The sequence below is a fragment of the Panthera uncia genome, assembly GCF_023721935.1.
Source record: "Panthera uncia isolate 11264 chromosome B2 unlocalized genomic scaffold, Puncia_PCG_1.0 HiC_scaffold_24, whole genome shotgun sequence".
Classification (NCBI taxonomy): domain Eukaryota; kingdom Metazoa; phylum Chordata; class Mammalia; order Carnivora; family Felidae; genus Panthera; species Panthera uncia.
Genome location: NW_026057580.1, coordinates 14,573,280 through 14,596,602, shown reverse-complemented (window position 1 = coordinate 14,596,602; position 23,323 = coordinate 14,573,280). Strand labels below are relative to the sequence as shown.

The window sequence follows — 23,323 nt, the reverse complement described above, 5'->3', positions numbered from 1 at the left end:
CCCCCCCCCCCCCCCCCCCCCCCCCCCCCCCCCCCAGCAGCCTTCCTGTCTGGCTTTTCTTTCTTACTAGAAGGTCAGAATAACTCCAACCCTTCTTGGCTGGATTTTCTCAGAGGGGAGGTGCCCCATCTCTCACTCTCTGCTCTAGATCCTTTTCACTCTGTTTCTCCTCCGTGCTCAGAAAGCAGAAGGTGAAAGATGACAGGATAAATCTGACTTTAGCTACCATAGCAACGTTCACCTGCTTTGCTGCTCACTTTTGAAGTGTTATCCTCCTGTGAAAAGTTCTTTTGCATATAATTGCTAGGCTCATCCAGAGGCTTGGGGCTTTCTTTGAGTTTCCTCTGACAGCAAAATGAAAAGAAGGGCTTCTGCCTCCATACCAGGCTCCAAAATACATAGTCCACAGTGGTGTAGACATTGCCTTCTGCCATTCTCGGGGGCTTCTTTGTGATTGCCCCTTCCTTTTGTATCCAGTTTAAGACTTTCCAGATCAGGGGCATCTGGGTGGCTCAGTCAGTTAAACATCCGACTTGGGCTCAGGTCATGATCTCATGGTTTGTGAGTTAGAGCCCTACATTGGGCTCCATGCTGACAGTGCAGAGCCTGCTTAGGATTCTCTCTCTCTCTCCTGTTCTCTCTCTGTCTTTCTCTCTCTCCTTCTCTAATAAATAAACGTAAAACTTTTTAAAATTAAAAAAAAATTCTTAAACCAAGTTCTTTTGAAGTTAACCTATGAAACATTTAGACTACCACCGAATTATAAAGACTATATTTGATTTCTTCACTTGATCCCACAAACCTCTCTCCCCACCCTTTTCCACTGTGTGCTGTGCCCCCAGTGGCTGAGCCGTATACTCAGTATCACAGCTCCCTTACCCTCTGGTCTGCAACTGGGTTTGGCCAATGGAAGGTGCCAGTGGCTCACAGGCAGAGAGCAAGATGGAGACATTTATCCCTCTGGTTCACTCTTTGTGGTGCCACTGTGGATTGGCTATACCTCTCAACCAAAGGTCTACTCTTTGAATTGAATAGACCTTGGGTGTCCCCATTCTGAAAACCCCTCCCCTCTTCTTACCACTTCAGGTCTAGGGATAGTGTGAGTCCAGATTTTGTACTGTGTGTTGTGGTTTCCATATACCCTGCCCACACATCTGTAAACAGCTACTTTATTAAACTCTTTTCAAATTATCCAATTTGAGCATGCCATCTGTTTCCTACTGGGACCTTGACTAATGCAATGACCAAAGCTCTTGTCTTTTGAGTGATGTGTTCTAATATTGCTTGTTTTGTTTAATAAATGTATGGTTTATTATAGGTCATTCTTTATAGAAATAGATTTTCCTGTCTTTTTAAAAAATGTTTCCATATTTTGAGAGAGAGAGCACGAGCAGAAGTGGGGGAGGGGCTGAAAGAGAGGGAGACAAACCATCCCAAGCAAGCTCTGCATTGTCAGCACAGAGCCCGACACAGGGCTCAATCGCATAATTCTGTGAGATCATGACCTGAGCCGAAACCCAGAGTTGGCTGCTTAACCGACGGAGCCACCTAGGTGCCCCAATTTTCCTGTCTTTAAGAACAACCTCCTCAACCCTCTAACCTTTTATAAAAGATGGTGTTTTCTCTACTTGACTCTTCTCTTGCAAACAAGCCATTTGAAACGCATTTTCTTGATGATGTCAGTTAGGGTTGTGGGAGTGGAATACAAATGCCTATCTGACCCTGAGCAAATTTGAGGTTCTTCTTTCCCTCTTTATTTTCTCCACTGGAAGAATATTCAGGATTCACAAATCTTGCTGGGAGATCATGGGTGTTAAAAGCCTGCAGAAGCACGCACATTATTCTGATCAAGTTAGTTAGTCCCATCACTCCTATGGAATCCAGTACAAAAGGAGATGATGGAAACAACTCCACCGCCACCCCCTGCCCCCCGCCAGTTCATCAAAATTCATAAGAAGGTGCTTCCTTAGGGAACCGAATTAATTGAATTATGTTCTTGTGGGAGCTTAAGGTGGAACAGTGGCTCCAGAAGGAATCCTGAAGGGAGCCATGACCAAGGAATGTGGCTAACTTCCTTTGAAAACCATGAGTGGAAAAACTGCATGTTCCTGATTCTTTCAAGACTGACCCCAATTGGTGTCAAGAATAGCATGAGGTTCACACAACTCAGCAGGTGTGAAAATTCTGCAGCTGAATTAAATAGGTTCCATTATATTTCAGAAAGAGCTCTAATGGGTTTCAGTGGAGCACAGCCTAAGAATATCATGTTTCTCCTTTGTATGTCAGGATGGCTGAAACGGTTTGTTGTTACTAATATACTTCAATCTCTCTTTAAGATGGACAAAAATGAGCAAAAGGCCTGGTTTATCCCTAAGAGGATCTAGATATTAAAATACCAAAAGGACATCAAAAAGACCTTATCCCTTAGGCCAGACCAAAAGTGATAGCTGAGGGTATTATTTAATTTAAAATAATTCTTGTTATTCACATAAAAGTTTTCTTCTAATAAGCTTATTTTGTCTCAGCTATCATTAAAGAATCAATTTTAGAGCCAAAGGGATTTTTAATGCTGTAAAAATTAAAGTTTTCTAGTCTTTAAAAATTTGAACTGGATTCATTTAACCTTATGTTCAACTTAAAATAATAACTATAGACATTTCTTCTGTATTACTTATTAATTCAACATTGCATTTTTAGTTATTCTCCTTAGCAGTCAAGTTGGCATTGTCATTTTTAAGTTCCTCCAAACTAACAAACCTCCCATAGTCCATTTAATTGTTTATCAATCAAAATTGAACTTTAAGTCAAAGTGAATTATTCCTTAATCATTTCCATTTATCCTGTTTACTTATTTATCCTCCTCAGCTGGCCATAAGATGGGATCAGGCTTTTTTTTTTTTTTCCTGTTTATTGCTCTTATTGCAAAAAGTTTTAGATTCCTGTTCTTCATTTAAAAAGCAGACAAGTTAAATCTTTAACATTCTTTTGTCTAAGGAGAAATAAACCCAAACTTAAGTTGCTTTATTTAAGTGTTGGCTTATTTTTCTTCCTTAATGAATCATTATTTACTATTTTAAAAAATCTCACTTTCTAGTTTGAGTAACCTGGAAAATGAAAACTTTAGGTGGATATGAGTATCACATTAAAGGTTTCAACACTGGAGAAAGCTTTTGGGAAAGGTTATAAATTTCCCTTTCTTGAGTATCTTTAAACCCAAAGATAAACAGTTACCTCTTTTGCAGATTTTCTTTTTCTTTTTCTTTTTATAAAGTTTTATAAAGTTTATTAATTAATTTTGAGAGAGAAAGAGTGAGTGAGAAAGAGAGTGCATGCGTAGGGAGAGACGGAGAGAGAGGGAGAGAGAATCCCAAGTAGCATATGGAGCTCGACAAGAGGCTCAATCCCATGAACCATGAAATCATCATGACCTGAGCTGAAATCAAGAGTTGGGTGCTTAACCAACTGAGTCACCCAGGCTCCCCTCTTCTTTTTTAAAGTTTACTTATTTATTTTGAGAGAGAAAGAGAGAGAGAGAGAAGAGCGTGGAGGAAGGGCAGAGAGAAAGGGAGAGAGGGAATCCCAAGCATGCTCCTCCCTGTCAATGCAGACCCCAACACAGGGCTTGATCCCACGAACAATCATGACCTGAGCTGAAATCAAGAGTCAGATGCTCAACCAACTGAGCCATGTTGGCACCCCTCAGATTTTCTGCTAATCATGGAAAGATAAAAATCTCAAGGTAAGAAGAGACCTTAATGGAAATGCCAGCCAGCCAGTCCACTGGTCCTTGGATTCCCTCTGTGACATCCTGCCTGATATTTGTCACCTGCTCTATGGAGCTTACTCACTGGCTGTCACTGATACAAGTTTCCTACTAAGACATGAGGCAGGACATTTCTGTTTTAATGTGAATTGTTGACAGATCCATGGTACCTTTTATTAAATTGAATTCTTTTTCCCTGGTTTGACTTCTTAGTATCACACACAAAAATTCTATTTCCTCTTTTGAAAATTGAAGGCAACTATGATTCCACTCAAGACTCCTTTCGTGTGCTTTCATAGGCTATGTTTTCCCATGCCCCTGTTTTTTAGATGATGTGATTTTTGGCCCCTTGATGAGACTGAATCATCTCCTTAGAAAGACGTCTAGTTTTTCTGTAGTGAGTGGTACTCAGAATTGGCCATGATGTTCTTCTCTCCATGTTGAGGGGACTCAAGATGAGAATATCACCACCCTAACCCTTCCAAAGTGCTATTAGCCTTTCTTATAGGACATACCTCAAACTATTGATGGGATGAATTTACTTGATAGTGAAGCTAGTATGAAAATGAGTGTTTCCATGGTGGTTTACAATCTTTTTTTTTTTTTTTTTTTAACCCTCTCGGCTGTTCTCATGGATTATTTAGAATTATCCCCTCCTTCTATATCCAGACTTATATAAGACTTTCTAGACCAGAAATCCTATGAACAAATGCATGACTCCCCATTTGCATGAGATATATCCCATTCCCAGAAAGGTAGATTTTTTTTTTTTTTTAGAATTCTGAATTTAGGGATCTGAATCTCCTGCGTATTGATAACACTGTGACAATAATGATATCCAACAGAATCAGATGACTCCTTGAGGTCCCTTCTCCTGAGTTTAATTGTGCCCAATAAATGTTTGCCAGGAATGAAAAGTAGGGAGTTTGGGAAAGATTAATTCCTTGTACAGAAGCCTAGCAATGTGTACATTATTCTTGTTTATTGGGGGAGAGAGAATTTGTTCACTTATTTGTGCAACAAACATTTATTCAGTTGCTAATTCTTTGATACTGAAAGGGCATCTTTAAGTTTCAGTGTTCATAGGAGGAACTATACCCTCTTTATTTCAGGTCTTTTAATGTTTAATTAATAAGTGCTGTAGGGTTTTCAGAGGATCTTGGATGAAATCATTTCCATGTTATAGCAAAGTAATGAAAGAGTTGAAAATCGTCCTGTCTTTGGGCTTCCTCCTTCATTAAAACGAGTCAAATTCAAGCATTTATGTTCTCATTGCTACCAACTTGGTAAGACTATATATAACCATTAGCGCATTGTTAGTGGTGTTTGGGAGGGACAGGATTTTTTAGGTTTTTATTTTGTTTTGTTTTTATCTTAACTGGTCTTTTTTGCTTTACAATCCTCTTTCCCTCCTCCTGGAGTCTCCAACCACACTTGTAGCAAATAATGGAGCACCACCTCTCTTCATCTCTCAGTTTAATACTATGGACTTAACAGACACGTGAAAACATGCTCAATGTCACTCCTCATCAGGGAAATACAAATCAAAGCCACACTGAGATACCACCTCACACTGGTCAGAGTGGCTAAAATGAACAACTCAGGAAACTACAGATGCTGGCGAGGATGTGGAGAAATGGGAACCCTGCAAACTGGTGCAGCTGCTCTGGAAAACGGTGTGGAGGTTCCTCAAAAAATTAAAATAGAGCTACCCTATGACCCAGCAATAGCACTGCTAGGAATTTATCCAAAGCGTACAGGAGTGCTGATGCATAGGGGCACTTGTACCCCAATGTTTAGAGCAGCACTTTCAACAATAGCCAAATTATGGAAAGAGCCTAAATGTCCATCAACTGATGAATGGATAAAGAAATTGTGGTTTATATATGCAATGGAATACTACTTGGCAATGAGAAAGAATCAAATCCTGCCATTTGCAGCAATATGGATGGAACTGGAAGGTATTATGCTGAATGAAATAAGTCAGTCAGAGAAGGACAGATATCATACGTTTTCACTCATATGTGGATCTTGAGAAACTTGACAGAAGACCATGGGGGAAGGGGAGGGGGAAATAAGTTACAAACAGAGAGGGAGGGAGGCAAACCATAAGAGACTCTTAAATACAGAGAAAAAACTGAGGGTGGATGGGTGGTGGGGGGGGGGGGTGGAGGAGAAGGGAAAATGGATGATGGGCATTGAGGAGGAACTTGTGGGATGAGCACTGTGTGTTGTAGGTAAGCTAATTTGACAATAAATTATATTCATAAAATTTTTTTTTTAAATACTATGGGCTTAACACTCCTGGACATTCCTGCGTCCACATACTTAGCAGTAGTAGATGGCAACCGGCTCCTTAGTGCCAGATTCCTTTGCTATTGCCTTGCTCTCAATGAGCCTACAAGAGTAATGAATCGCTTTACTTCACATATTATTTTGGAAGCTTCAAAAGACATTCATATGCTTTATCTCATTTGATGTTCACGGGAGACCACAGGGTAGACAAAGTCACATTGTTTCTCCATTTTGCTGAGGTAAAAACCACAGTCCAGAAGGGATGTGATGTACGGAAGGAATGGAACCCAAGTGTCCTCCTGGGGCCCCTGCTAGCGTTTCATAAAGATGTCCTTTCTCTGCATGTAAGGAAGTGTTGAGGTTCTTCCAGGGGACCCTTTATATTTTAATAGTGGATAGTGGTTTTCCTTTACCAGATGCACATGATGATGGAAATTTATGCTTCCTAAATGTCAAACAACAGAAGAATGGTTAAATAAATTATGACAGATCTGTACACTGGGATACTATGTGTCTATTAAAATTAGTGTTTTCAGAGAATATGTAATGGTACAGGGAACTGCTCTTGATTATATCAATGTTTCAAGAAAGAAGTGGGATATGAAACAGCAGGATCCCAATTTTGTTTAGAAATTATACATGTGAAAAAAAAAAAAAAACACTGCAGTTAACTAGACCAAAATGTTAGTACAATTTTCTCTGGATAGTAGGATTATGGTTTGCTTTTATTTTCCTTTTAAAATACTTTCTGAATTTTTCAGTTTTTTCTTGAGTGAACTTGTGTAATTAAAAGATGTAAGTGTGATTTTAATTAGACCCTGCAGATTTCCATTTTAGCTAGAAGAATCATTTGAGTGGTTCTTGCCATCTTTCATTTATACAATTGCATTTTATAAGTCAAACCTTAACACTGGAGTGAGCAGGTTGTCCTCCTTATTAGTGGATGGATTTGAAGCAAATGCTATATTATTAGTGTATGTATTTTAAGTTGGCCACTTTAACTCATTGCTTGTCTGTTATTTTTTGAACATGACTCCTCCTTACAGAATTCATTAATTCAGTCGAACATCATTTTGAGGGCTTTCTCTATGACCCAGTCTAAAGACTCACTGGTGAAGACGGGCCAGTCTCTCCTGTCAAAAACACCTGCTCTGGTTTGAGATACAGACTGGTAAAGCAGTAGGCATGGTGCAGGATGATCGGGAGAGAAGGCTGTGTGCTATGTGCTTAGGATGTGCAGAGGAAGGATGCCATATGCATGGGTCATGGGGGCGTGGGGGGCGTGGGGGGGGGTGGTTGGGAAACCCTCCCAGAAGAGCTGCCTTCAGCTCAAGAGGCAGCTCATCATTTGGATGACCAACCACAGGTTTAGAAATAAGGATGACACATGTAAATCTTCTTATGCTATGCAGGTAACTGTTGCCTCAAACTTGTTTTACAAGCCGTTCAGAGTCTTGAGATTAATTTAAAAAGAGAAAGGCTCTAGGGCCTTTACATTTCTGTACTGGGGAGTTCTTTGGGTCTTCAGAGCTTCCCTTTCTTCGTGTTTATTTGGGCTTACTAAAGGTTAGTGGTGATGCCGAATAGTCCTGCTCTGAGATTATCATAATGATGTGTTTCTAGAGTGTTTTATATTACTTATCCTTTTATGTGGTGGTTAGTACTGATTTTGAGCACTTCCTCCACTCCCCTTTCATTTCCTCCTCCCCTTCCTCCTCTGCAGAGGGGGGGAAACAGAGAGATGTGCTTGTTCTGATTTTGTAAAGATAAACTGAGTCGTCGAATGATCGATTGACTTCTCCAAATTATGAGTTGAGTCAGTAATGGAACTGGCACGAGAAATCCGGGTGCCTTTGTTCAGAGCTCTGACTTCTAAAATATCTCTCCATATAAGTAGAATACGTTGTTTGCCAAAAATGCATTCACCTTTTAAATCTTTACTGAAAGTAATGAGCTTAAAATAAAGTCTCTTGAAGATAATCGTATTGTTACAGCTTAGAACAGAAGTTAAGGCTATTTGAGTAGATTAAAATGAGCCCTGAGTAAGGCTTAATATTTGGTCTATTTAATTAATTTGTTCAGCAATGGATTTTTATTTCTTTCGGAAAAAGAGTAATTGAAACATTCTCGGAAAATATTTAGGGACATTTGGGGATTAATTTTGATTAATTTAAAATTTTTAAATAAGAGGGACAGGATTAAAAATAAAATCAGTATTGACACATAATAGCTATACTTCATGCTACTGGATGACTATAACTTCATTATTAAAAGGTTTTCCTATAATCCATTGATGAAAATAATACTGTTTTAATGCTCTTACTAATTATTCTTACTATTAAAATAATTAGTACTCTAATAATAATAAATGATGGTTATTATGCATATTATAGTAACATTTGAAGCAATAGTATAAATGAATATGAAGGAAAAAATACATATAAGTATTTTGTTGAAATTTTTGTAATTACAAATATTTATATATTTTGGATTAATTATAGAATAAAACAAAGCATAAGAGATATACAATATTTTTATTTAAAACAAGTACTTTGTAGGGCACCTGGGTGGTTCAGTCGGTTGAGCACTGACTTTGGCTCATGTCATGATCTCATAGTCCGTGAGTTCGAGCCCCACATAAGGCTCTGTGCTGACAGCTCAGAGCCTGGAGCCTGCTTCGGATTCTGTGTCTCCTTCTTTCTCTGCCCCGCCCCTGCTTGAGTTATGTCTCTGTCTCTCAAAAGTAAATAAACATTAAAAAAGTAAATAAAAATAAAAAATAAAATAAGTACTTTGTCAATTTAAATATAGAAAATGGATTCATTGGAGCTTTAACTTTAAAATACAGGAGTTGTTCTATTTTATTTTATATAGACGAGGATTTTTACTTACCACAATTACAATGATCTGCTTTTAGAGTTACTAACTCACAATTTTAAAGTTTTGGCTCTTGTCCCAACCAGGTCCTAGGTTTTATATATAACACATTATTTATATTACCATCGAATGATGCTTATCAGGATCCCACTTGGCCTTTGTTTCTAGGAAAAATAAAAACAGAAAAACATAACCTCATCACCTGAGTGATCTAATCAGAGTTCGAGAGAGACATATGCAGAAACCCATCCGTACTTGTTTGGGGACCAGAATTTGTGTCTAACAAACCTCATGAGGGCAGAGTGATGTTCTGTGGTGCCCACCCATCTGTCCTGTACTCTGAGGCCCTTTAGTGATGGGACTGGGAAAATGGCACTTCCAAAAGACGGCCCAGCAGCCACACTGTAGGTGTCAGTCAGTCTTACATGCATCCCACGGACAAATTATTTCACCTTTGGGGCTTCTAATCATTGAGCATGATAGGCATGAAAATAGATACAAAAGAAAAATGTAGATACTACCTATCCTTGGGGCATATGGGGAGATGGACAAAATCTACTACAATGTGTCAGTATCAGAAAATGATAAAACTCTCCAACCATTTGCAGTGGGATAAAAATCTGAACATTGGAGTGAGGAAGTAATAGAATGATTGAACACAGCTAGGTAAAAGGAATACGAGAAAGCTTTGTGATGGGGACTATGAGGAAAGGAAATCTATATCTATATCATCTATATCTATATCTATATCTATATCTATATCTATCTAACCACTAGATAGATCTATTATTAGATCTGTCTATTATAGATCTATCTATTAACCAAGAGAGTACTTATTTTCAAAATCCAAGGTTCACAAATAGAGTAATCATCCCAGGCAGAAGGTAGGTGTGTGTGTGTGTGTGTGTCCGTGTGTGTCCTCATTGTGGATAAAATATTAACTGTTAGAGTTACCCTAAACAAGATTCGGGTGGTGATGAAGTAGGTTGTACTTCCTTAAATACAGACTTGCACTAATCTTGATCTGCTTCATTTCTATGATATAGGAAAGTGAGCTCTGGTGCCAAACTCCCTGGGTTTGAATTCTAGTCCTGCCATTTCATCACTGACATAGTAAAAGCTACTCACTTGCTTTGTTCCTCAGTTTCCCTGTCTGTAAAACAAGGATAACGTTGATGCCAATCTCATAGACTGTTGTGGAGATGGAATAGGTTAGTTGATGCATGTCGATCATTTAGAACAGTTCCTAGAACTCAATAAAGGACAGTCATTAGTAGTAGCAGCAGTGGTTTTATATAATTCATTGTCTAACTTATGAAAGCACTCTCCTGAGTCCATTTGATTCTCATAAGGAAGCAAAGGCTCAGAGAGTTTACATAATGTTCCCGGGTCCCACGTCTAGGAAACACTGGGCAGCTCGGCCTTACGATCAAGTTTTAAGGAATCGATGCCTGTTCTAACACATGTCCGTCTTTGTGTCCTCAGGAATGAGGGGAGAATCTTACTTCATTGGAATGAGGAGCCTCGGGCAGCAGGGGCATACCCCGGAAGATGGAGAACTTTTCTTGCTCTGCTGCATAGACAGGGACTGGGCTGTAACTCGGTGTTTCGCAGAGGAAGCCTTTCAAGCAATCACTGACTTCAACGACCTCCCCAACTCACTGTTTGCGTGCAATGTTCACCAGTCAGTGTTCGAAGGAGAAGAAAGCAAGGTAATAAGCCTTTTCTGCTCCTGAATCCTGGGAAGATGTGGCATTGTCTCTGTCTTGTGGCTCATTTGTGATTGCGGTTTGGAAATTGTGGAAAATGTGTAGTTGGCTCTCTTCTGGGCATGCACAGCAGTAGAAAAGCCTACTCTGTGACCAACTAACTGTGACAAGGTTGTACATGTTGAATCACATCTCATCCTCGGAGACCCATATGCCTGCCTAACAGAGCAAGTGGTGTTAGGAGTAGCGATTGCAGGAGATACCCCTTTAGGAAGCAGATGTTGTTACAACAAAAAAGTTTTATTTTCCTATTCTATTCCCTATTCCTATTTCCTATTCCTATTTCCCTATTCTGCCAAAACCATGATTTGCCTTTCTCAAAATGGCACAAGCTCTTTTTCACTCCTGCCCCTCCTGCAGTGGGATGAATGTTCCCAAAATAGCTGTGACCTGAGTCCTGCAGCCGTTATTGGGAAGGTAAGCTGGCTGGTCCTCTGTGTCTTGCTTTGCTCAGTGATACCACACAGGGTGGAAATGTTATGTGGGTGGTGAGAATCTGAAGCGAAAGTGGTTGATTTGAAATGATTGGGGAATGAGGTTGTCTGTGTACAAGTATCTTCCAGAAAATGAAGCTTCCCATTTTAAGACACAAGCTTGATTCAATGTAAGTGTTCTTGGAAATCAGAGTTAAATATTCTGCTTGGAGATCTTTTCAAAGTTCATTCTAGATTTCTCTGACCTTTTAAGTAGGGTGTCTGAATAGATCAAACCTTCCCTGTGGATGTGGATTTCTAATTGTAATTATTATACTATGTTGTAAAACATGGGCAACAATTTTGGGGGGAAGGGACCCTTTTTCCTAAACTAAAGTTTATGCCTCTGTGTGAGACGTAAGAGTAGGATTTATTGATTGCCATTTTACAAATTTGGGCTGTTTTGCCAATTGCTAAACTCCAGTCTCTTTTGCCTGAAAACAATTACTGGAAATCTTTTTTTTTCTGGATTTTATTGGTTTTGTAAGCAATTCTGATAGCCTGGACGACTAGGAATTGTTTCAAGCCATTTAAAGATAGTTTTATATTGATATTATTTTGGCGTTGAACATTGAAATGTTAGGCTAAAAATAGCTTGAAATCCAAGGACTTAGATGCGATCCCCTATTTAAAGTAAGAAAATGGCACATAGTCTCTTTGAAAGAAATTGGGAGTTTTGCTCTTGGATTATAATCAGTTTATAACACAGATTGTAATTTACTCAGAGCCAGTAATTTCTCCCCCCCCCCCCCCCCCCGCTGGAAACCTACCTGACATTAACTATGAAACAAGATTCTGTGTTTTCTCATTCTATCATCTATTTGTCTAAATTAATCAACAATTGGATGGATTTTCCTTAGAGGCCAAATGAGGACTTTGATTCTTTCCTGATTAAATATTTCTTGGTAGATTGAAACAGTCAGACCTAGGGAGGAGCTTATCTTATTTTGGAGTGTGCTTAAGCATGATTGATCTGCTGAACCAGGATTGGTTATATAGAAAGACAGAAGCGTGGGGAGAGTTCATGGGAATTTTCCCACATCTATGCTGATGTTCTAATCTGAGAATGAATCACAGATTACAAAATATTTTCATTTAATTTGTATACAAAGTTGGTACATTGCAGTTTGATCATAAGTGTTCGGTTTTAAAATGACCTTGATAAAATATTGAATTGAAATCAACCAGATGTAGTTCAGTGGAACCAAATTATCAAATTATTTAGACCGTATTTTAATAGCCGACGAGGTGAATTTTGTAATTGGCCGAAGTCTACGTAATTAGGTTTATTAAATCAGATGGAAAGTTTTCTACCTTGGTGCGATTTTATAGCCCCCATTTGAAGAAGAGAGTCGATAGGATATCAAATTATCTGATCTAGATTCAGTTTTAACTACATACACATGGTTAAGGATGACAAAGCAAGATGATCAGATGCCAATGAGGTAACAATAGCAAGGAGCCATGATCACGGGACACTAGAAAAAATGTGTTTGGGAACCTTGGGGCCCCCCATCTTCATTGCCACCTCTTTCTCTTTAACTTCCAGACCTTTATAGTCTTCCCTTTACCTCCATTGTTTCCCACTATCTTAATAAAACTCATTTATTTTGTATGCCGCTCTCTCAGGAAATTCTTTCCACAACGTGCAAAGTTCATGAATCTAAGTCACAAAGTCTGATGATCATTCTCTCTCCCAAAGGGTGGACACTTTGGGCACTGTGCAAAGTTGGTGAAGAGATATTTTTAGGTAGAGGGAAAAGAAACACAAAGCATTTCTAGCACTCCTATATTTGCCTGTGGACAAGGCTAGCCATGGTGATGTTCTAAAATACTTGGCCTTGGGGGGCACCTGGGTGGCTCAGTCGGTTAAGCGTCCGACTTCGGCTCAGGTCATGATCTCGCGGTTCGTGAGTTCAAGCCCCGCGTCAGGCTCTGTGCTGATGGCTCAGAGCCTGGAGCCTGTTTCCGATTCTGTGTCTCCCTCTCTCTCTGACCCTCCCCCGTTCATGCTCTGTCTCTCTCTGTCTCAAAAATAAATAAACGTTAAAAAAAATTTTAAATACTTGGACTTGGAAGATGCCTTCAGTAGCCTGGAGTTCTATCAGGGAGATAAGACATTGGAAATGGAGCTTAGTATTCATTTCAGAGATGCCGGTGGGTTGTTGGCAATATATGGAACTTGTTTTGGCAGAGCCCTTTCTTTCTTGGCACAGTCTACTTTCCAGTTCATTGTTTCTTGATATTGACGGACTACAGTTTAGATTGTTTCTTGCAGTTATTATAATGCATACATTTTAATTTCCTTAGCTGGAATTAAAGCTTCTGCTTTCCTGACTGTCGTGTATGAGTCTTTCAGCAGTCTCTGCTTTCCCACCTGTCTGAGACCATTTTTCTGAGCCCTTTTCCTTTTTGAAGTAATTTGGAAACCACTAAATTGGGCTATTAACGTAGGTACCACTGTAAGATATGATCTTGTTATGATAGTTTCTGTTTGTCCAAGTAATAAATATCCTGATAAGTTCATTTCTGCTATCCTCTGTATCCTATTCTGACACCTAAAGAACATTTTAAAAACAGCTTTGTGAAAATTGTTCACTCCGATTTTCTGTTAGGCAGAATTCTGCGAGATTGTATTTTGATTTGATGCTTTTGCACGGAGTGAGCACATACTTCAGAGTGGCTTGTTGTGGTCCAGATGGTTGAGATTTGTTTATATAACACAAAGGAAAACCGGAGCTGGAGGAAATTGGCATGTGAAACCAATAAATGCAGATTGCTGTTTGCGTGCTACAGCTTGAAGGATAAATATTTTTGTATGAAACACATTTAGAACTGGGATCTTCACAGCGTGCAACACCTAAAAGTTACTGGGGTTCATTTCCCTTTGGCATGCTCCCCTGGGTTGGCCTTTCTGGATCCAGCCGGGTTGCAAAAAGTCATCTTGAGGTAGGTGAGGCCGCAGGGGTATCCCGGGGGCTGCCCTGTGTCTGTACTGAAGATGGGTGAGGGTCTGCTCACTGGGACATGGGCACGCACTAGTAGATAAAGGAGAACAAGGAAACAACACCCACGAAACATTTCACCAAATTCAATTCAATAAGGAGAACCCTGACTTGATAATGGCCTCCAAAAATTATGAATTTATTCAGTTTAATGATGATGATGGTGATGATAATAGCAGCGAATACTTACATAGCATATAGCAAGGTGCCAGGAGCTCTTCCAAATGCTTTATAAACATGAAAGCCTTTGATTGTCATGACAACCCTATGAGGGTGGTGTCTTTCCGTTCCTCTACCTCCTGAGCATGTACCAGAATTGCATTCCCTGGAAACTCAGGCTACTTCTGCTCAATGTGGAAGCAGGAGTGACCTGTCATTTCCAGGGTCAAGCATTTCATTACCAACGCTTGACCCTGAAAAATGTTCTTTTCATGCTGCCGGGGCAAGTGGCATTGTTGGGGGTGCCTGCCCAGGCAGCGGGTTGTGGGGTGAGGAGAGTGAGGACGCAGAGCAGGGCCCATGAGGAGCCTGCAACATGACAAGAAAACAAAAAAGCCTTTGTTGCTTTAAACCACTGGGATTTGGGGGTTTGTTGTCCCGAGTGTAACTTAGTCTGTCTAAATAGACTGATACTCATGGTTGGTACCATAAGTACAGGGCCTCTTGACTTTTAATTCTGGTTCATTACCCACCATACCTCAGCTTCTCTCAACTCTACCGTGGAAAGCAGATTCTAGAAATAAAGTTGGCTATCCACCAGCATGAACATTCAGGTAACAGAATGTAAGGCAGAGAACTCAGGTAATTCAATAGCAAGATTCAAGCTAAACATAAATGCATTGAATCCAAATCACTCTTGTAGTTAAGCTGTGATACTCATATGAATAAAACCTGCTTTGTATGTCCGCTTACACTGACATTTTGTGTAACATTTTTAGAAGTGACTGATATATTGAGTAAGCCAAGTGAGTAAAAAAAATTAGAGATGTCTTAAGCACATTTGTTTTCATAACTACCCCTAGAGAAGAAGAGGGAGAGATAAAAGAAAACAAGTGAAAAGAAAAGAAAAAAGAAAATGAAAGCTGATAGGCAAAGCTTTGGAAGATCTTATGGAAGCCTGTAATGGTTCCCTGTAATGAGATGATTTAAGGCTGGGGGAAAAAAGTCATGCTAAGGATATGTAGCAAAGGCTAAACAAGAAGATGATTGCAGTTTAAGTGTCACCGAATATAGGTTGAAGAAAACAAGAAATGAAGTAAACTGTGGTGACCTGAGGGTGAGAAAATGATAACTGAGCATTTGTTTTAAATACTAAAGTGGATAGGGGTGCCTGGGTGGCTCAGTCGGTTAAGCATCCGACTCTTGGTTTCAGCTCAGTTCATGATCTCGAGGTTTCTGGGTTCGAGCCCCGCTTTGGGCTCTGCCCTGGCAGCACGGAGCCTGCTTGAGATTCTCTGTCTCCCTCTCTCTCTACCCCTCCCCTACTCACACTGTCTCTGTCTCTCTCAAAAAATAAATGAACTTACAAAAAAATAACTAAAGCAGATAACAAATTAGATACCAAATATTCAAGGAATACTTTTGAGTCTCACCGTTTCTCTTGTGCTTTTCATCCCTGATAGGTGGAAGTGACATTTACAAATAGGTTTGTTGCTTTAAAGAAGGTTTTAAATTGTGAAAAAGACAGTGGATATCATTGTACTCAGTCAGGTATTCCTGTTTTCTCCTTTCTCTGGACGATGGCTGGGAACCATAATTAGTCACCGCTAATCACTCGGGGGCACCTGCCAGATGAGAGGCCCAGCGTGGGGCAGATTTGAAAGCTGCTGTAGGACATTCCCTGGAACCTTAACCTTTCTTCAAGTGACTGAAATATTCCAGAGGCATATTTAGTGTCTTGCTTCACCACAGCACTGAGTGACCCCCTGGGGCTCGAGCACCTGACGAGCCACTCTAAATGCCCCACTTAGCTACCTGAAAATAATTGAGGCAGTGGAAAGAATTAAGCCTGATGCATACAGAGTTGAGAATATTTGGTTTCTGTGCCAAAGAGCAGGTGAGCATGTATTCTTGATGGCACCTGGGGAAAAATGGCTGCCATGTTCCAATTAGTCTGGGATAATATTGAAGAGGGACAGGGAGCTTTTTTCCCTTCTTGGAAAAATGAAGTTTCCTTGGAAGCCACTAATTTTGATTCCACCAGAGCTGCTGCTGGCCTATCCAGTGACTCTGTGAATTATGAGAAGCTGCCCCAGGGGCAGAGTCTTAGGGCATACTGCCTGGGCCATGATGGGTGAATTTGAAAAAATGGTCCCCCCTTTCCCCAAGGTGAAGGAGTGAGTGAAGCCCTGAGCAGTTGTGGGTGGCTTGACAGGTGGAGGGCAAGCTGGATTCCATCCTCTACTTTCCTCCCAGGCCAGCAGCCTCTCAAAAATGCACAGAAGGCAAAACCATCACAGTGGCCCCGGTCGGGATGGATAATTTTTAGTTATTTCAAATCTAAAGGATATGTAAATTGAAGGAATAACTATTGAGTTATCACCTAAGAACCTCCTTTTTTAAGAGGCAGTTTCAGAGACGGAGCCCCGGGGAAGCCTGGCGAAGGAGCTTTATTGTTATGTTTTCCTTGCTCTCACCAGCTGAAAATGGCATTGGCTTCACCCTGCTTTTGATTCTGTTCTTGGTTCGGTGGTCTGAAACGCTGGACCCGTTCAGAGATAACCAGACAAAGTCAGAGAGTTGGGACATGAACTTTAAAACAATACCAAGGTATCCTTCACAGCAGGTCTGACATTTAGCTCCATGGATGAGATCAGTGTGATACAGATGAGCTGAGTGCCAGTCCTATTAATATCATGTGATACTTGTTCTACGTTACTGCACTGCTTATACTTGGTTATTGTCTACTCATTTATGATTTTGTGCATACAGTGTTCAACCATACTTTCCTGCTTCTTGGGAAGAATGGATATATCGAAAGACAACCTGTGTAGTTCATTTTGTTAAGTTTGATCACTTTCCAGTGGTATTTTGGTAATGTATTTTGCTGGGGATGTTTTATCATACAGCACAACAACATATGTTTTAAATACAAACACTATAATCCCCACCCATGTTTTGAGGTGGAGACTTGATCAGATACATGACATGGGTAAGACTTTTCAACAAACATGTTGAAATATATCTCGTATCTTGTTCAAAGCCTACACTCTCCCCCCCCCCCCCCATACTTGTAGCTATTACTAACTCCAGATTATTTAGTATGTTATTATGCATAGAGTGCACTGCCTTATATGATGGTCTGGTCTCCAACTCCAGCTGGAGGATTGCAAGTATCTTGAAGGCAATAGTGCAAAGCTCATCATTCTTCTATATCCTGTAAAGTCCCCCACGGTCCTAGACATAACACGGGCACTTCCAGAGAGACAGAAGGGCCCTGTGAGAGGGCTTGGGCTACCCAGAAGCTCTTGGGTCCAAATCCTGCCGCTACCGCAGACTAGTTGTGTGATCTTGGTTAACTTAACTTCTCTGAATCTCAGTTCTCTCTTTTATAAAACGGGGTTAACTGTACCTTCCGTGTAGGTTTGTTATGTGATTAAATGAGATGAAATGCTTAGAGCAGGGGGTGCAACACTAAGTCTTCTTGGTAAACATTGCTTCCCTTTCTCATTCTCTTTCATTCCTGTCCCCATCACCCAAGGCTGTGACCGTTCATCTCTGGTTCAAGGAAAGAAAGAGCCCTCCTAAAACCATGTGTTTAGATGACACATGTGCTGTGGAAGTAGGAAGAAAGGCTTGATATAGCCAGTCTTGGCTAACAAAGTTGTACCCCCCATATCACAGCCTTGGGCTCTTGAAAATTTAATTTCAGTCTTGGCTGCATGAAAATTATTTCTGTGTTGGTTTTAAGATACATGTTGTTCACGGTTCCCCAAATAAGAGTCATGTGTTATGTTTTGTCTAGAATATACTACCAAGAAAACTTTGTTTACCTTGGGGAACTGGTATTTTTCTCACTAGGAAGATTATGTAACTTACATGTTTGTTTGTTTGTTTGTTTTTCTTGGCTTCCAGGAAGCTCAAATTAAGAATTAATACTCAATCATGGCCCCTCTCTTGATTCTTAATGGTCTTGATATGCTGTTTCTTTTGTAGTAACCTAATTATGTATATGTATAATTCAAGAAAACTTTCTGAATTATCTAATCAGACTTTGCTCATATTTTTATGGGAAGTTTAACAATCATCTTTCAATATATAAGGAGGCTGGCCAGGAGTCACTGATGGTATATTTTGCAGATGTTTAAAGTTCCACTATGAGTAGGAAAAAAATGACCTAAATTAGTAGATTATATATTTTTATTTTATTTTCAAAAAATTTTTTTTAATGTTTATTTATTTTTGAGAGAGAGAGGCAGACTGCAAGTAGGGGAGGGCAGAGAGAGAGGGAGACACAGAATCCGAAGCAGGCTCCAGTCTCCGAGCTGTCAGCACAGAGCCCGATGTGGGGCTCGAACTCACAAACTGTGAGACCATGACCTGAGCCGATGTCAGATGCCCAACAGACTGAGCCACCCAGGCACCCCTAGAAGTGCATTTTAAATTTATCGCTATGTAGATGACGTTCAAAGCTTTGCAAGGGGCATAGAAGTCAAGAGTTTAGCTCTTCAAATAGCTTCTTTCCAAATTTTCAGAGAAATGAGTCTTCAATATTGGAAATTTGGCACTGATAACTAGTTTTCATTAAAGCTAAATACGGGAGTCAGGAGGTGGGGTCATCACGATTTAGAAAGAGGAGGAGAAGGTGAGCATATATGTGGTTTCCTGGCCCTGCTCTTGATCTGCTTCCTTGTTAACACCTGGGTTCTCAGCTGCAGTGGAATTGTCTTTCCCCTACAGAAACTTCTCTGAGTTTACATATCTAAGCAACTGTGGTCTCTTCCAAAAGAACTCCTCTTTGGGCATCACTGATAGGGCGTTCTTTGCAATGTTGTGAGTGGTGCAAAGCCTTTGTGGATTGGAAGTTGTGGAAACAAACAAATCACTCAGAGCCGTGTATGGTGATTCAGGGAGGGTAACCAGACCTCGTAAAATAATTTTTATTTAAAAACAACACACACAAAATGCCATCATGAAAAAGAGCTGCGAAACCATGGGAATGATTTTCTTTTGGAGGTTGGGGACTGACTTTGGGGAATTCCAGAAATAAACCATGAAGGCATTGCTACTGTAAGGTCACCTTTTGGAAAACGAAACATTTGTAGACCTAGTGGATTACATAGGATGCAGATTTTTTTTATTGTATCTGTTTATAAGGCACCCTGACTCACAAACCTGTCTCTTGCTTGCTTTCTTGCTGAACAGAGCAAGCCTTAAGAACAAATACATTGTGGTGCGAGGAACATCCCGTTCCCAAGTACCTCCTGCTGTGCTCTTAGAGTCTTACGGGCTCGAAGATTATTTTCTAATCAAGAATTCCCTTTTCAGTGAACCTACCCCTAGGGTACACTACATCCTAAGTTATACTTAAGATATATCCTAAGGTGTATAATCTACATACCCAGGGAAGGGCAGTGACTCATACATATACTGGCAAGGGGAGAGAGTACTGCATTAATCAGACTACTCAATCCAGCCATCGAGTTTAACAATTATTGAAAATCTACCATGTCCCGTGACCTTGGCACCGAGAGTACAAAGACGAACGAGGCGCCAGCCCTCACGAAGCTTAATGTTTCCCGGCGTGTGATAATTATAGGACACGTCAGGTGACGCGAGAGATGGAAGTGGACGCAACATATACACAAGCCCAGGGAACAGGCGTGCCTAAGAGGGGAGGGAGAAGGCTCTGTGATATGTTTTTGTTTTTTCACCTTGAGCCTATACCTTGACCCTATACAACAGTCTCCAAGTGGACCCATCCTTCGCCATGCAGTGTGCTGGCCGGGGTGACCCGAGGACAGATTTTTCAGCCCGCCTCTTGTGTAATCAGCATTGTTGTCCTGTCCCACAGGCCCTGTTTTGAAAGGACATCTGACGTGTGTTGGGTGGCAGAGGGAAAGAACTGCCTCTGACTTTGGCAGGGGCTTCTTCACCGAGTAAACCGGGCCACGGTGACAGGCGATGCATGGATGGAACATTCCATATGTGACCCACGTGTCCTAATTTTCTCCTTCAGTGTGTGAAATTTTTGCTTTCCTCAGAAGGTGAGCTGTGAGCTTGCTTATTTTAAAAACTGCACCCTGTGAGGAGAGAGGGTGTTCTTGGACAACATTACGTCATTGAAGCCTCTAGGTGTTGAGTCATCATTATTTTTAGGCAGCTCCATGCTTTTTTTGGTTGTTCTAAGAATAGCCCCTGTGTCTGGACTCTACAGAAAGTCACCTCAATAAAGATCCTGTCACCACTCCACAGTTGGGATGGAATGCTTTCTTAATTGCCAGATTCAGGGCACACTCTTCAGCACTTTACCTCCCAAACATTCCACGTTTTGAGGTTTTCTATGGTCGACATGATGACTTTGTCAGGAGCTGTCCCTTGAATTTGTTCAGCCCTTTGTCAGACATACATATTGTTGTGAATAACACCAGGCACGACAGAGTCAAATGCCTTCCTTCCGTAAGGGCTCCGTGTTGCCTGTACTCGATGCCCATTCGGTTTGTGAATTCCTTCACCAGTGACTTCACCCAGTTTTTAAACATTTCAAGACATATTTCCATGCCTTGTATTTTGTGGGTTGAGTAAAATCTAGATCCCTCACATTGGGAGCGGGGTAGAGGGTGCTTACCATTGGCATCCACACAGGATCAACTGAAAGCAGCCAAAATAAATGTTTTTATAGCCTGTTAAACTAAATAAGCATATAAATTGTAAACCATATTAGAACTTGATGACAGGGCAATAAAAAGGACCGAGCAAGCTTAGAAATGGAACTTTGTGGGTCAATATAGAGGCTGGTTTTCCCATTGCCTATTCAGAGCATATACCCAAGTATGATCAATTTATTTTATGTGGCACTTTTAAGCCCATAGGAGTACTAATGGCTGGTGAGCCGAGCCAAATGCTATTCTAACTGAAGCATAAAGGGAAGCAACTGCTTGGAATAAAATGAGGCAGTTGTTTAATATTATGGTACAGGACACCGCTTGTGTCTGGAGGTGACAGGGCAGTCACGTGGTCTGCGTCTACGCGTGGCTGACAGGGCCAGTGATGGTGCGGTGGGCTTGCTGGGAAGACAGCTTTGTTTTGAGCCCTAGGCACCCTGACAGGGTCAGTTCTTCTTTCGTTCCCTCAGACCTCAAAACCCCTCCCCAACGGGGGCCATCCTGTCTCTAGAGAAATAGTGTAGCATAGTGACTAAGAGAGAGGAGCTCAAGCGCTGATTAGCCTGGTCTAAACGCCTGTTCCACTGCTTGTCACTTGTGTGACCATGGGCAGTGTATTGGTCCTTTTCAGGCCTCGGTGTCTTCACCTGTAAAATAGCATAAGTAGTGGTTTTTACCTTATAGGGGTGTTATGACGACCTAAGTGATAAAGTCCACCATGCCTTGGTCATAGCAACTGAAAATGTCAGCTAGTAATAGTAATTTCTGCCCATCGGTCAGATCTTTTGCATTTGGCATCATTGTTTTCTTTATGTTTATTTATTTTTGAGAGAGAGAGACACACACACACACACAGAGCATGAGCAGGGGAGGGCCAGAGAGAGAGGGAGACACAGAATCCGAAGCAGGCTCCGGGCTCCGAGCTGTCAGCACAGAGCCCGACGCGGGGCCCGAACTCACAGACCGTGAGATCATGACCTGAGCCGAAGTAAGACGCTCAACCGACTGAGTTACCCAGGCGCCCCTATAGTTGGCATCATTTAAAACTCATAGGACTTTTTTGCTTCCTTCGGCTTACAGTTGTTGCCTAACTCCTCAAAGAGCAGTAGTCAGCCTGCCTTGACTATTCCCTCCACCTCCGGAAGAGCTTCTGAATCAAGGTCAGGGGTAAACAAGATGACTTTCTTTTGCAATCTGAACAAATACCAGTTTATTCACAAGAACCAGCCCAGAGAAACGATCATTTGCAATCTTTCCTACATACAATGTCTTGAACAGCCATACATGACTCTATTGCACCAGTAAATTGCCAGTACTTGCTAGAAAGCTCCATTTTCCTTAATGTTGAATGTAACGTTAAAAAGACTAGTTATAGTCATTTGGCAATCCCATTTATATACTTCAATATGAAGCCTGATGTGTACTGGGCTTTATGTTACGGTCTGAACAACGTCCTTAGAAGTTTCTTGAAAAGATGAGTTTTGCCTTCATGTTTTTCTTTCCTTTTGGGCTATCTTTTCATCTGTTTCCAGAGAAAACTTGATGGATTGGTCAACCGAGCCTTCTTTGTAAGTAATTAAAGTCATTTCAAATTTTCATTGCAGGAAACAAAAGTCTGTTGAATACAAGATATTTTTCTTTGCTGGTGTTTCATCCTCATTTGTACCAAATTTCGAGTATGTGGTAATTGCGATCGGCAATTTAAGCGGGCCCAACTACTTTAGAAGGGATTAACATTTACATTAGAAAGAGTAGGTAAATGAGAAAATCTGAATATGATTTTTTTTCATATTCATTAAGTATTTTAAGAGTTTTGCTTAGAAGATTCTGTACTTAATGCAAGCATATTTTTCGGAAGAAAATAGTGCAGGAAACATCATAACAAAACAGATGAATGAAAAGTGGCTTCTGTGGGAGAAAAACATCATTACAGAGAGAATTTACATTTGTATGAATGACTTTGTCACACTTAAAGAAACGATTTAAAAAATAATTCTTTAGGGATGCCTGGGTCGCTCAGTCGGTTAAGCGTCCAGCTCTTGATTTTAGCTGAGGTCATGCTCTCATGGTTTGTGAGATTGAGCCTCATTGTTGGGCCGTGCACTGGCAGTGTGGAAGCTGGTTGGGATTCTCTCTCTCCCCTCTCTCTCTCTGCCCCTCTTTCACTCGCGTTCTCTCTCTCTCTCTCTCCTAAAATAAAGAAATAAACATTTAAAAAATAGTTCTTTAAAGAACCCAATGCAACTGATGTAGATAGAATGATAGTTAATGCCATTTATGGTAACTCTTAAAACCTCCTTTGGCACATGTTGTTATT

General features: G+C 40.7%; 1 protein-coding gene across 2 annotated transcripts in view; it reads left to right on the top strand.

The window, feature by feature from the left end:
* RCAN2 (regulator of calcineurin 2) overlaps positions 1-23,323 on the top strand; it is a 279,002-nt gene that overhangs the window by 32,424 nt on the left and 223,255 nt on the right. For both annotated transcript variants that reach the window (XM_049652820.1, XM_049652819.1), the window contains exon 2: positions 10,421-10,647. In XM_049652820.1, coding sequence (XP_049508777.1) covers positions 10,423-10,647 — 225 coding nt within the window. In that variant the 5' untranslated portion in view covers positions 10,421-10,422. The remainder of the gene's footprint in view (positions 1-10,420; positions 10,648-23,323) is intronic.